The sequence below is a fragment of the Leptonychotes weddellii genome, chromosome 11, assembly GCF_054177405.1.
Source record: "Leptonychotes weddellii isolate Sample4059 chromosome 11, ASM5417740v2, whole genome shotgun sequence".
Classification (NCBI taxonomy): Eukaryota; Metazoa; Chordata; class Mammalia; order Carnivora; family Phocidae; genus Leptonychotes; species Leptonychotes weddellii.
Genome location: NC_138379.1, coordinates 43,362,073 through 43,375,714, shown reverse-complemented (window position 1 = coordinate 43,375,714; position 13,642 = coordinate 43,362,073). Strand labels below are relative to the sequence as shown.

Sequence of the window (13,642 nt, the reverse complement as noted above, 5' to 3'; positions counted from 1 at the left end):
CGGCTCCTGAGAAATAGCCCATCTAGAAGCCCTAACATGGAAACCAAGTTTGCTATGTTTTTATTTTGAAACATGGACTTGATATTCTGTGAATTGCCAAATGTCACGAGTCTACAAAGTTTATTAGCAAAGGCTAAAATGTTAGCAAAATAAAAGGAGGTCATACTTGGAAACAGTAACAACAGAGATAGAAAGAAGTTTCATGCGCAATGGATGCCTGCTCCCCCCCTCTTAAGGTCTGGTGGAAAAGTTGAAAATTAGGGGAGATGTGAACTTTCTAAAAAGAATTGCCTTTGTCTAACCCCCAAAGCAATTGTTTCTTATGCTCAAATTGCTCACGTGGGGTGTCAGGAGAGTTGCACAAGGACACGTGGTGATCCCAGGTCTTGTCTCTCCTGCAAGAACGGTCCGTATTTGATCTGAACAATTGTGCCCACAATTTCTGCTGGTGACCTACTCTGGGACTACAGTGCTAGCCAATGTGGCCACCTGTAGGAGGGGGCTCCAGCCTGGGATATACATTGGCACAGCAGCTCAGGGCATGGCCACTGGAGAAATGCTTGGGGCACGTAAGCCCAACTTGAGAGTGTTTGCAGTTCCTTTGCTTCCATCGTGTAAGATGCAGTAAAGCAGCCTATGGGCCAAAAGCTTGAACTCTGACGTCCAAGAAACATGTGTTCTAATCCCACACAGCCACAAAATTATCTTGAATCCTTAAACAAATTATTTAGTATCTCTCAGCTCCTCTGTTAGATGGTATTGTTGTGAAGAATAAAATGAGCTCAACCATGTAAGGGGCTTAGCCAGATATATAGTAAATGTCCAGTAAATTCTAGCTATTTTTTTTTAAGACTTTATTTATTTGCGAGAGAGACAATGAGAGACAGAGAGCATGAGAGGGAGGAGGGTCAGAGGGAGAAGCAGACTCCCTGCTGAGCAGGGAGCCCAATGTGGGACTCGATCCTGGGACTCCAGGATCATGACCTGAGCCGAAGGCAGTCGCTTAACCAACTGAGCCACCCAGGCGCCCAATTCTAGCTATTTTTAAAATGCAAGTTTGATTTTGTTTCTCCCCTATGGAACATCCTTTAGTGACTCTCCCATACCTTTCAACACTGAGTTCAAACTCCTTTGTTTAGCTCATAAAGTCATTCATAGTCTGAATTTATTTTCTGTCGTTCTTCAAGTATTCTCTGCAGCTGTCACACCATTCCACTCGAGATCTTAAAATTCATCATCCTTTTCAGACCAGCTTTTCTCTAGATGTAGAGTCTTCTTTCTTGTTTTTGCCATATCGCTAACTCTTAGCAGTCTTTACAACTATGACCACAATCATCTCCTCCAGGAAGCCTTCCTGGACTCCTAGTCTTAAGAGTCTTACCCAGTGAGGTCTCACAGCACAAGTGTTAACCACAGTTCTAACACTCACCACACAGTGTTGTTAAGAGTTCATTTATTTGCTTCAGTCACTCTAAGTAATCTCCTAGAAGTTTTGCCTAACATCCCACAAGGCAACTGGCACATGTTAGGTATCCAGTGAATGGTTTTGAATTTATGAATGGATATTCAAATGAAATTGCTGACATAACCCACTATTGTGAATGTATAATATGTGGGATGTGAGATAATGCTTATGGTGATGGTGATGATATGATGGTGACTCTGGTGGAGATGGTGGTGGTGAAGTGATGGTGAAGGTGATGGTGGTGGTGGCAAAAGAAAGGAGATGGGAAAAGGGGAAGAACAAAGGTGTCCCTCAGCCTTCCTGCTCCTAAGCCTAACAAAGAGATACACCTACACCTATTAATGACATGAAACTTGCCACTGCATTTGTCATTTGCTCAAATTCTTTGATCCCAGGGCTGATGTGATTGCTTCTATTACTTTCTGTGAGTTCACCAGAGATGGTATTGGTGAACCAAGAACAAGCTTAGCTCCCTGAGCTTTCCGCGATGAGATTAAAGCAATTATATGCTTGAGCCACTAGATGGCAGCGAGGATTTAGTCCATCTTTTGGCATAGTTCACTAAACGCCTCCTGGAGCTTTCATTCATTTAGGGCTTAGAGGCACCATCCTGAAGCTTCTTTCCAGATCCACTTCCTTTATTCCTGATACACTTGCCCCAGCCTCCTAATATTAGCTCTTTAGTCCATGGAATCCCTACAACTTCACAGCTGGGTCTTCCTCCCTCTGTGATCCATGCAACACTTTGTCCATTTGTATCTCTCTCTTCCTCAGGTAGAAACATCTTAGCACCAGGCCTGAGCCACACTGATTCAGCACCTCTCCTTCTCTTTTGGATTCTTTCCATGGAACTTCAGACATTCTGGAGTCTCTCCATCTTAAGAAGACCGTCCCTGGATCATGCATCCCTCTCTAGGTATTGCCCTGAGTCCTGTTCCCCTAATTCAGAACCTTCATTCTGAGCCGGACCTATATATCCCAGCAATCTACTTGACTGTGATTTCACACAGACATCCCAACCTTTACTCATCCAAAATTGGATTTCTCCCCCCAAATTCTTCCTTTCCAGTGTTTCCCATCTCAACAAATGGAAACCCCATCCACTCTCTGTTCCAACCAGAAATATGGGTTAATTCTTCACTTCTCTCTCCTACCTTCCCCCCACCCATACAATCCATTACGAAGTCCTGTCAATTTGATTTCTTAAGCGTGGGTAGAATCATCCACACAGCTCACCTTCACTGCTACCACCCCAGCCCAAGCACATTGCTCTCACTTGGGCTGTAGCAATTGTCGTCTCCTGCCTATTTCCACTCTTGAACGCTTTCCATCAAATAATAAGCCAGAAAGACATTTTAAAACTACAAATGTGTCCATGTTACTGCTTTGCTTAACTCACTGGCCACCTATCATTGGCAGGTGAGTTCAGAGTTCTTGTACCAACAAGATTTTACTTGGTCTGGCTTCTGCCTCCCTCTTCATCTTACTATCTCATTCCTCCCTCGCTTACAGTCTCCTCCCTTTACTGGAATGACATTAAGTTCCTTCCCATCCAGATCATCACATACATCCTTCTTTCCACATGGATGACTCCACTCCCCACCCCCTCACACTGGAGTTGAGCCTGGATAACTCCTATCTGTCTATGAGGCTCAGTTTCAATGTCACTTTCTCAGGGAGGTTCCTGAGAAAGTCCTTCCCAATGCCAATGCTCTCCCCCGCACTCCCTCCACATCAGATAAGGTCTTCCTGTGATGATTCCAGGGTATCTTGTGCTATTCCTGTTTAACAGTTATCACAACTGTAATTGTGTTTTTAGTGTGTGGTTATTTGTTTAATAGCTATCTCTCTCATGAGACTATCTTGCTAAACTTTGTGCTCTTAGGACCTAGCACAGTTTCTGATACATAGAAGTCATTCAACAAATATTGTTAAATAAATAAATGATCTTCAAAAACAATCCCATGCTACTCTCTATTACACACTGGGTGAATATACTCTTTTTTTAAAAAAAATATTTATTTGACAGAGAGAGAGCACAAGCAAGGGGAGCAGCAGGCAGAGGGAGAGGGAGAAGCAGGCTCCCCACTGAGCAGGGAGCCCAATGTGGGGCTCAATCCCAGGACCCTGGGATCATGACCTGAGCCGAAGGCAGATGCTTAACAATTGAGCCACCCAGGCACCCTAGGTGAATATACTCTAAGATAACCTGACGAAAGCTAGATATGATCTATAACTTCTATAGGTCCCAGAATAGAGCCAGTGTGATCCTTTCAGTAAAGAACTGCTCTTTTCAACTCATACGTGGAACAGATTTTCACTCAAAAAAAAAAAAAAGCCCATCGCTTTATTGTTTTCTTAGAGTTCAATCCAGTCAGTGGGGTAGAGTGGGCCTTCAAAGCCAATCTGAATTACATTTTTAAAAAGTAATTTGGGGCGTACACAGGTGGCGCAGTCGGTTAAGCAGCCAACTCTTGATTTCAGCTCAGGTCATGATGTCAGGATCCTGGGATGGAGCCCTACATTGGTCTCTGTACTCAGTGGGGAGCCTGCTTCAGGATTCTCTCTGTCCCTCTGTTCCCCCTACACCATGCTCTCTCACTGTCTCTAAAATAAATAAATCTTTTTTGAAAAGTAATTTGGTGATATTTATAAAAGTTTGCAAACTCACCATTGCTTTGACCTATTAAACCCATGTTGTGAAACCTCCTCTATAGAAATTAAAGCCCCATTATTATTTATATGTGTATAAAACTAGTTTATTTAGCATACTGCAAGGGGCAAAACCTAACATAAACACCTGTGTGGCCACCAATCAACAAATTTTAAAGACTCTTTTATACCCAATATTAATGAACATTATACATTTCTGAAAAAAAGAATAAAACATTAATATATGAAGATACCTCTAATGTATTAACAAATATGTAGAAATCAAGAGGTTAAGCATACTCATACCAAGAAATGCAAATGGTTGCCACCATTTATTAAACAGAGTTCAAACAGTGACCAAATATCACACGGCTTCTCAGCACAATCAGAATGGGTGTGAATCCACTATTCTTCGCCACAATTTCATCAAAGCTTTTTTCATCTCACTGTTTCTCAAGCTGTAGATCAGTGGATTCAGCAGAGGTGTAAGTGATGTGTAAGTCAGTGACATGACTTTCTTAGTTCCTGGGGAGTAGCCAGATTTGGGTTGTAAATAGGTCATATTGGCCGTGCCATAGAAGAGGGTCACAGACGTGAGATGGGAGGCACAGGTGGAAAAGGCCTTTTGCCTCCCAGTGGCTGATGGCATCTTCAGGATGGCAAAGAGAATCCGAATGTAAGACAAGAGAATCAACACAAAAGGAACCATGATAATCAAAATGGTGCCAGTGAATGCATAGATTTCAAACAGAAAGGTATCTGCACATGCGAGTTCTAGCACTGGGGGAGTCTCACAGAAGAAATGATTGATTTCATTGGGGCCACAAAAGGGAAAACTGAAAACCCATGTGGTCTGCACAGTAGCCACCAGGACCCCTGAGGCCCAGGAGAACATTACTAATTTCATGAAAACACTTTTGTTCATAATCATTGGGTAGCTTAGAGGATGACAGATTGCAGCAAATCGGTCATAAGCCATCGCCCCCAGGAGAAAACATTCAGTGCCACCAAAAAGAAGAAGGAAATACATCTGTGCAAAACAGCCTGCAAAAGTAATTGACATTTTCTCAGTGGAGAGGACCACCAGCATTTCAGGCATAATGACTGCACTGAAACTCACGTCCACCACAGACAAGTTCTGGAGGAAGAGGTACATGGGAACGTGGAGGCTCTGTTCCAAGGAGATGCTGACTATAATGATGGCATTTCCCAACAGAGTCACCAGATAGACAACCAAGAAAACCCCAAAGAGCTGCTCTTGGAGTTCTGGAAAGTTAGAAAAGCCCAGGAGGATGAATTCAACCACAGAGCTTTGATTTTGCCTTTTCATTTCGTGGTGGAGAGTATTTTGTTTTTAGGGACACTGTATACAAATTATGAAGTCATGTCTGCAATTCACCCCAGATACTCTTGGCTAAAGATGTAAAAAGGAAGACATCCTGACTAAATTCAGTTTGGCGATTTTAGATATGGCCAACTACTCGGATTAATAAACCTTTCAAGTAAAAAACAGGAAGTGAAGAATGCCAGCTCAGAAGTCTTGTCTGAAAAGTATAAGATATTATAAAAATGCTCTTGTAACATTATATAGTTTGATTTTAAACCTAGCCTTAAACAAACATCGATATTTTATTTTATAACTGAGTTTCCATTCCCATGACATTGCTATCAGAATCATCTGTTTTTTTCAATTTTATATAAATAGATATTTTTAAAACTACCAAAAATAAAGTATTAAAAAGTAGACAAAGGGAAAAAGATATCCACAAAAATTTTTAAAACAACCTAATGATTCAAAGTTACAGCACAGTTGATTTATATTTATTATAAATATTTATCATTTCAAAATACCTGTATGAAACTTATTAAATATGAAAAATACATCTAAGTTCACCCCAGTTGTGGGTTCCTGCAGAGTTTTCATATTTCATATTTCAAAATCTTAGGTGATCTGTAAATAGTGTGAATTGCTTCAGGATTATTGATTTTTGCAAACGCTGGTCATCGCCAATTATACTCAGATTGGCCTGCATGGGAAATTTTAAGAGCCAGTTCTCTATGGCAAATCAACTTTTGGTTAGAATGGGTCTGACTAATTATACTGAAATTTTCCTGAATGGAAAACTTTAGAGGTCAGTTCTCCAACGCCCATCCTTGTGACCATAAAATGGATTTTGGGCTATACAAAATTCCATTTATGGCTATTCTGATCCTGTGATTTAAACTCTCTCTCTCTCTCTGGCTCTCTCTCTCTCTCTCCCTCCCCCCCCCACCACACACACATTATTAGCAAGTTCATTTAACTAGTAGTAATTCAATAGGCACTGATTGTGCACCTACCATGTGGAGCCTGTGTACCCTCAAAGATACATTTGTGACATAAGTTTAACAGCACAGCATAAAAGAGCAAAACCCCTACCCCCTACTCCAGCACCCTGTGACTCCCATCTCCCTGGTTTATATTTTGTCATAATACTTGTCACCAACTGAAATCACACATATTTATTTGGATTTTATGCTTATTATCTAACTCCCCCTTCTGGAATGTAAGCTCCAGGAGGACAGGAACTTTGTTCTGTTCTTGCTGTGTTCTTGGTGCCTGGAACAGATAATAACTGATATAACAGATGCTAAACCAATATTTGTTGAATAGATGGAAGAATAAATATTAAAATTTGGAAGCCTGGTCTCTGACCTTAAGGAATCTAGTGTCTGAAGGAAAAATAAATCAAGGGAATAGAGAGCCCCAGAATTAATCCATGGCTTTGTAGATGTTTGCAGCCCCTATAGGATTGGAAATACCACTGGATTAGAGTGTTGGGCCACAATCCTGACTCTGCTACTACCTCCAAGATGAGTTTCTGACTCTTCCTGTACTCAGGTTCCCCTGTGTGGTTGGGAGCAGGGCATTCCTTCTGGACCTGACATGGGTGTTTCTCTGATTTGTTCACAGAAAACTGCAGGCTTCCCCTCCATTCAGATGAGGGTGAGGCTGAAGGGAAGGTAGAAAATTGGTGGGTGGGCACGTAGGAGGCACACATGCCGTCTGAATCCTTTGGGGCTGCCAGTCCCAAGCACAGCTGACCATCTTCCTCCCAGGCTAGCTGCTCTTCTGAGCCCCTCTCTAGGCAGAGCACCTCACTTCTCCCCCTTCTCCTCCCCAGTCACCCAGACCAACTCTCCTCTGGCCCCAGCATCCTAGTCACTGTCAGGTCCACAGGTCTTTAAAATCTGGAGTCATGGCCTCTTTTCTTCCTCCTTTTCCTCCCCACCCCACCCTCATCATTCAGTGGTCTCATAACTGGCTTCTCCGTGTTTTGTGACTTCTCTTCCAATCTGTCCCTCACACCTCTGCCAAAATAATATCATCCTCCCTCCCAGAACTTTCAGGGTCTCCTCTTGTTGGTAAAATAAAATGCCATCTTCTCAGGCTGGCATTTAAGGGAAAGTAATGGGAACAAGTGCTTTAGAAATTTTAAAAGGGAAAAATTACTTCTGAATGGAGAGGGGAAGTAAACAACCATAATCACAGGATGTCATGTGTGGAAGGGCCAGGAAGCAGAAGGAGGAAGGCAGAAAGAGGCAATCTGACTTGTTCAAATCAAAGGTGCTTGATGACATCTTAGTACTAGAATGGGGGTCTCCTGGCCTTTGGAGGGTGTTTTGAAAACTGGCAGAATTTCCTGTGGGACATGAAGAAGCCAGACAGACAAAAGGACAAGCAAGCTAAGGATATGTATTGTTGTCTTGAGCTCAGATTATTAGGACATTAACAGATAGTAAAAGGCAAGTTGATTTACAGAGTTTAACCATGGTGATAAAGCAAATGTCTGTATTAACTTTAATAATTGCATTTTGGATATCAAAAACATCTAAAATGAGTAAGGTGGGCTCTGCTGGAAAAAAAAATTAAGTACCATTTGTAGTAGATAAAAATATATATTAAGTTTCAAATATACAAAACCAATAAGTTTTAAAAATATGAAACTTTATCTTATCAAAAATAGATGAACTTCAGGGGGCTGATAAAGTTTTGGAACACATCTAAATCACTGCCTTCATGAATGATAAAAAAAAAAAGAAAAGAAAGAAAGAAAGAAAGATGGAGGTGCCTGTGTGGCTCAGTTGGTTAAGCATCTGCCTTCAGTGCTGGTCATGATCCCAGAGTCCTGGGATGGAGCCCAGCATCAGGCTCCCTGCTCAGCCAGGAGCCTGCTTCTCCCCCTGTCCCTCACTACACTTGTGCTCTCTCACTCTCTCTCTCTCTCAAATAAATAAATAAAATCTTTAAAAAAGAAAAAGGAAAGAAAGAAAGAAAGAGAGAGAAGAGAGAACAACTGAACCTGAATGCTCCATCTTTTCCCTTTTGCATGAGTTACTTTAATGCTGACCTGACTGATTCAATGACATGTCCTTCCAGCTCTACTGTTACCTTTCTGTATGACCTTGGACAAATCATTTCTTCCTCTGCTTTTCATCTTTGTGCATGATTGGCCTTATTTCTGACCACCTCCCACCCCAGCTACAAAGCTCTATGAATTGATGATTAGTCCAAGCAAACTACTTAAAGCTCTAATTATTGTCCAAAGCTTTATGTGACTGTAAAAGGCAGAGTACTTGACATTCTCACCTGAGCACTGATAAGCATCTTCAATTATCAGTGAGAAGAACTATAAATGGAAAACCTGCTAACAGGTACATAAGCAGAATCTTCAGGTCCTTACTACCTTCAGTTCCCTACCTCTGACTTTCATCCCATTTAATCAGCTGTTTCACCTCTTTAGTTAAAAAAAAAAAAACCTCTCCCATAAATACAACTCAGGGATTCAATGTGCTGATTTTATACCATTATATGGCATTGAATGTTTGCCCTTGGAGAATTTTTCTCTGGAGAAATTACACTCAAAATTATATAGATTTTCCCCTATGGACATAAGAAAACTCAACTGCACAAACTTGAAACAACACTCTTTCAGGTTTCTATAGGGATAAATATCTCTTCACTCAAGAGACTCAATTCCACCATGACAACTCCCCCTGCCCCCATTAAGGAATGAAAACAGAGGCTGAGTGAATGTTAGTAAACAGAGGAAGAAGAGGAAGGGATGGGGGCATGAGCAAAAGAAGGTTTACCTAGACTGATTGCATGGGATGGACAGTTTCTGCAGTGATAGGAAACATGTTAAGACAAGCAGGTTGAAGTTACTTTGGGAAAGTCTAGATGTCATTACCAAATTTTTAAATATTTTCCAGTAGAAATATGGAAACACTGAAAATTTGGTGGTGGTGGAGGGGCATTAGTCATTCGGGTGATTTTATAGTTGGTGCTTTTTAACTTGAAGAGAAAACATCTGGACTAGCTGTATGACTGAGCAAATATGTAACTTCTCTGGCTCTATTACTTTTCTGCTAAAATAATATTATTAATCTCACAAGGTATGTGTAAGAACCAAGGGACTCATAGTTTAGCCTATATTGACTTGAGCAATCAATGAGACCATTGGCTCAGTCCCAGCAGAATGTAGGGATGAATGAATCTGCAGGCTTGGCTTTATCCTAAACTCAGATGAATTGAACAGGATCTGGGTTCCCTTTCCTATTTTTCAACTCTGCTTTCCTAGAGTAGGTTCCATTCTCAAGAAAGCTCTCCCCTCCTAGAGACGATAAGGCTGCCAACACTTAGAGATACATCCTCTCTAATCTGTGTCCAGTGGGAAACATACCAGTTATTCCATGGGGAAAAGGTGTTTATTCACAAAAATCTATTCAAGGACACCTCCATATCATTTTCTGTGGTAGAATTACATGAGAAACCATGAACCAGATAATGTGACTGATAAGGATGGAAAATGCTGCCAAATACGCACTTTATGGTACCTACTCCGTAACTGAGGATAGCATCTACCCCAACTGTGCATACCTGAAAAAATTTAATGAAAAAATTCCCTGAGGGAAATAAACGTATTGTTAGCAAAGGAAGGAGACTAATGAGTGATGATGAGTCAACACTCGAATGCCCCTATATATGTATGAAAAGGCACATTGTCTACTTTTAATTATTGCATGAATATAAAGAAATCCAAACAAATTTCATTAGTTTTGTTTTGTTTTGTTTTGTTTTTGCAAGACAGACTGAAAGGAAGTATAAAATAGGATGGAATGGGTGAGTAGAACAATAAATATTGCGGAAGGTACATTGATTGTCCTGAAAGACACGGATGTAGTGGATAAAGAAGACGGGATTTCAAATCTTGGTGAAGGAATGACGGAGAATAAATAGAAACAGGGCAAGGGAAGTCTGTAAATTAATCACTTCAAGGACTTTACACACTTTTGGGTCTGGTTCTCAAGTCCAGGAGTGAGGGGGAAAGATTATAAAAGAAGTCAAGAGGTGAATAGTTACACATCCTACTAACGAAGGCACCTCCTTGAAATTGACCATCCTTCCACTCAGGCTGAGTCTGACTGTAAAGAGCGTTGCTAAGAGCACAATATGGATGTTGTGAAACATAGAGATTATCATCTTCCTGAGAAGCATATTTTGTTTTGTTTTGTGTGGGGTTTTTTTTGTGGGGGGGGTTGTGGTGTTTTGGGGGGTTGGTTGTTTCATTTTGTTTTGTTTTGTTTTGTTTGGGTGAGAAGGGAGTTACATTTCTGCCAATGTTCTGAAAAGGAAAGAGGAAATTCTAACTTGTCTGAGAGAAATCATAGTTAGTGACAACCATGACAAAAATGGATTTGCACACCAATCCAATCTCAAAATTGCCACAGATTTACTAACATAAATTCAGTCTTTTCCTGGCAAATGTTCTCCACATATTTCCAAGAATACTCACATTTTTAACCTGCTTAGGAGCCTCACCAGTTTGCAGGTTATACAAAAGGCCACTTTCATTTTGAGAGTCCAGAGAAGGGGAGGAGAGATGGGAAAAATGTCAGGACTAATTGGAGCTGTAGCAGCTGATATGTTATTCCATGTGGCTCTTGGTTGCTGCCTGCTCCCCCACCACCCTCCTCTACTTAGGATTGCCAGATTGAGCAAATAAAAATATAGAATGCCCAGTTACGTTTGAATTTCAGATAAACAAGTAATCTTTTAGTCTAAGTGTGTCCCGTGCAAAAAAAAAAAATATTTATAATTTATCTGAAATTCAAATGTAACTGGACATCTTGTATTTTGTCTCACAACCTTCTTCCACCTGCCATCTCAAACCCCACTCTTTCAGAGGGGGTCCCCATGGCTGTTACCTAGGGACAGAGCTCCTCCCTTTGACCACAGCATTCTCTTTCCCGTGGTTTGTACCCCCCAACCCCCAGAGGGAGGCTAAGTCAGCACCAGGTAAACCCAGCATGTCTCTGCCCCTGGGTCACTGCTCCCTTTGACCACCAAGCCCTGGAGCCCAGTTGGACCCATTCTTTCAGACTTCTACACACAGGGGTCTCATGGCCTCTTCCTTTTACCCAGCCCCCTCAGGGAGCCCCAGATCATCAGACACACTTGTATTTGTGTAATGTCTGTGTGACATATTATTCTGTCTGCTCAGTATCCTTTCCTTTTGGGGAGCCACTCTCCCATTCCATGCATTTCAAGAGGTGTTGAGCCTTTCTTACTTAGTCCTGGGGGTGTGACCTGGGCCATCAGACTTAGGCCTGTCTAATCAGAGAAGTTCTTCTTTCAGACCACAGTTGTTGTTCAAAGCTTGACACATACCCAGGGTCAGGTCAGAAGCTTCTCCCAACTTCTCTGCTAGACCTATAGGTAAAGACGATTCTGTTCCTTTCAGGTTGTTGACTGCAAGGGTGGTTGAAGTTGACACCCCTTATGGACATCCTCTTTAATACATAAGAGTCACTCTCTGAAATAAGAAGAAAGGGCAACTATAAAAAGAGCAACAGAAGGGAGAGAGAGTGAAAGCCTTGATGTCACTGTTAAAAAGAGCCAAACATAGCTGAAACTAGAAATCAGTTATCTTTAAAAAATAAATACAGTGGGTCATTTAATTTTTGCTTCAGCTAGTTTGAACTGAATGTAAACCCTAAGCAAAATAACATGTCTAAACCTCAAAAGGATGTTAGATCCACATTTTTTTTTTTTAAACAGGCCTCCTTGGTTGTGGTGGATGATCCTTTTAATGTATTGTTGGATCCCATTAGCTAGGATTTTGTTGAGAATTTTGGAATCCATATTCATCAGGGATATTGGTCTGAAATTCCCCTCCTCCCCCCTTTTTTTTTTAAAGATTTTATCGATTTATTTGAGAGAGAACACGAGAGGGGGGAGGGTCAAAGGGAGAAGCAGATTCCCCACTGAGCAGGGAGCCCAAGGCAGGACTCCATCCCAGGACTACAGGATCATGACCTGAGCTGAAGGCAGTTGCTTAACCAACTGAGCCACCCAGGCGCCCTGAAATTCTCCTTTTTGATGGGGTCTTTGCCTAGTTTGGGGATCAAGGTAATGCTGGCCTCATAGAATGAGTCTGGAAGCTTTCCTTCTGTTCCTATTTTTTGAAACAGCTTCAGGAGAATAGGTATTATTTCTTTTTTGAATGTTTGGTAGAATTCCCAGGGAATCCATCAGGCCCTGGACTCTGTCTTTTGGGAGGTTTCTGATCACTGCTTCAATCTCGTTACTGGTACTGGCCTATTCAGGTTGTCAATTTCTTCCTGTTTCAGGCTTGGGAGTTTATAGGTTTCCAGGAAGGCATCAATTTCTTCCAGGTTGCTCAATTTATTGGTATATGGTTGTTGATAATAATTTCTAATAATTGTTTCTATTTCCTTGGTGTTAGTCATGATCTCTCCCCTTTCATTCATAATTTTATTATTTTGGGTCCTTTCTCTTTTTTTTTGGATAAGACTGGCCAGTGGTTTATCAATTTTATTAATTCTTTCAAAGAACAAGCTTCTAGTTTCGTTGATCTGATCTACTGTATTTCTGGTTTCTATTTCATTGATCTCTGCTCTAATCTTAATTATTTCTCTTCTAATGCATGGCTTAGGCATCATTTGTTGCTTTTTCTCCAGTTCTTTAAGGTGTAAAATTAGTTGGTGAATTTGGGATATTTCTATTTCTTTGAGTGAGGCTTGGATGGCTATGTATTTCCCCCTTAGGACCACCTTTGCAGTATCCCCGGGACTGCTAGCATGGTTCAACATTCACAAATCAATCAGTGTGATAGAACACATTAATAAGAGTAGAGAGAAGAACCATATTGTCCTCTCAATTGATGCAGAAAAGGCATTTGACAAAATACAGCATCCTTTCCTGATTAAAACTCTCCAGAGTATAGGGATAGAGGGAACATTCCTCAAGTTCATAAAATCCGTATATGAAAAACCCACAGCAAATATCATCCTCAATGGGGAAAAACTGAGAGCCTGTCCCTTAAGATCAGGAACATGACAAGGATGCCTACTCTCACCACTATTGTTCAACATAGTACTAGAAGTCCTAGCAACAACAATCAGACAACAAAAAGAAATAAAAAGTATTCAAACTGGCAAAGAAGAAGTCAAACTCTCTCT

At 41.1% G+C, this 13,642-nt stretch overlaps 1 protein-coding gene across 1 annotated transcript; it reads right to left on the bottom strand.

Moving 5' to 3' along the window:
• Nucleotides 1-4,502: 4,502 nt before the first annotated feature.
• Nucleotides 4,503-5,447, bottom strand: OR10A3 (olfactory receptor family 10 subfamily A member 3). The gene has a single exon (XM_006742355.2). The coding sequence runs from the start codon at nucleotides 5,445-5,447 to the stop codon at nucleotides 4,503-4,505; it is 945 nt and encodes a 314-aa protein (XP_006742418.2).
• Between the last annotated feature and the right edge of the window lie 8,195 nt (nucleotides 5,448-13,642).

Bases quoted from the DNA above. Each gene is read 5' to 3' on its own strand.
- OR10A3 (XM_006742355.2), bottom strand. From the start codon at position 5,447: ATGAAAAGGCAAAATCAAAGCTCTGTGGTTGAATTCATCCTCCTGGGC.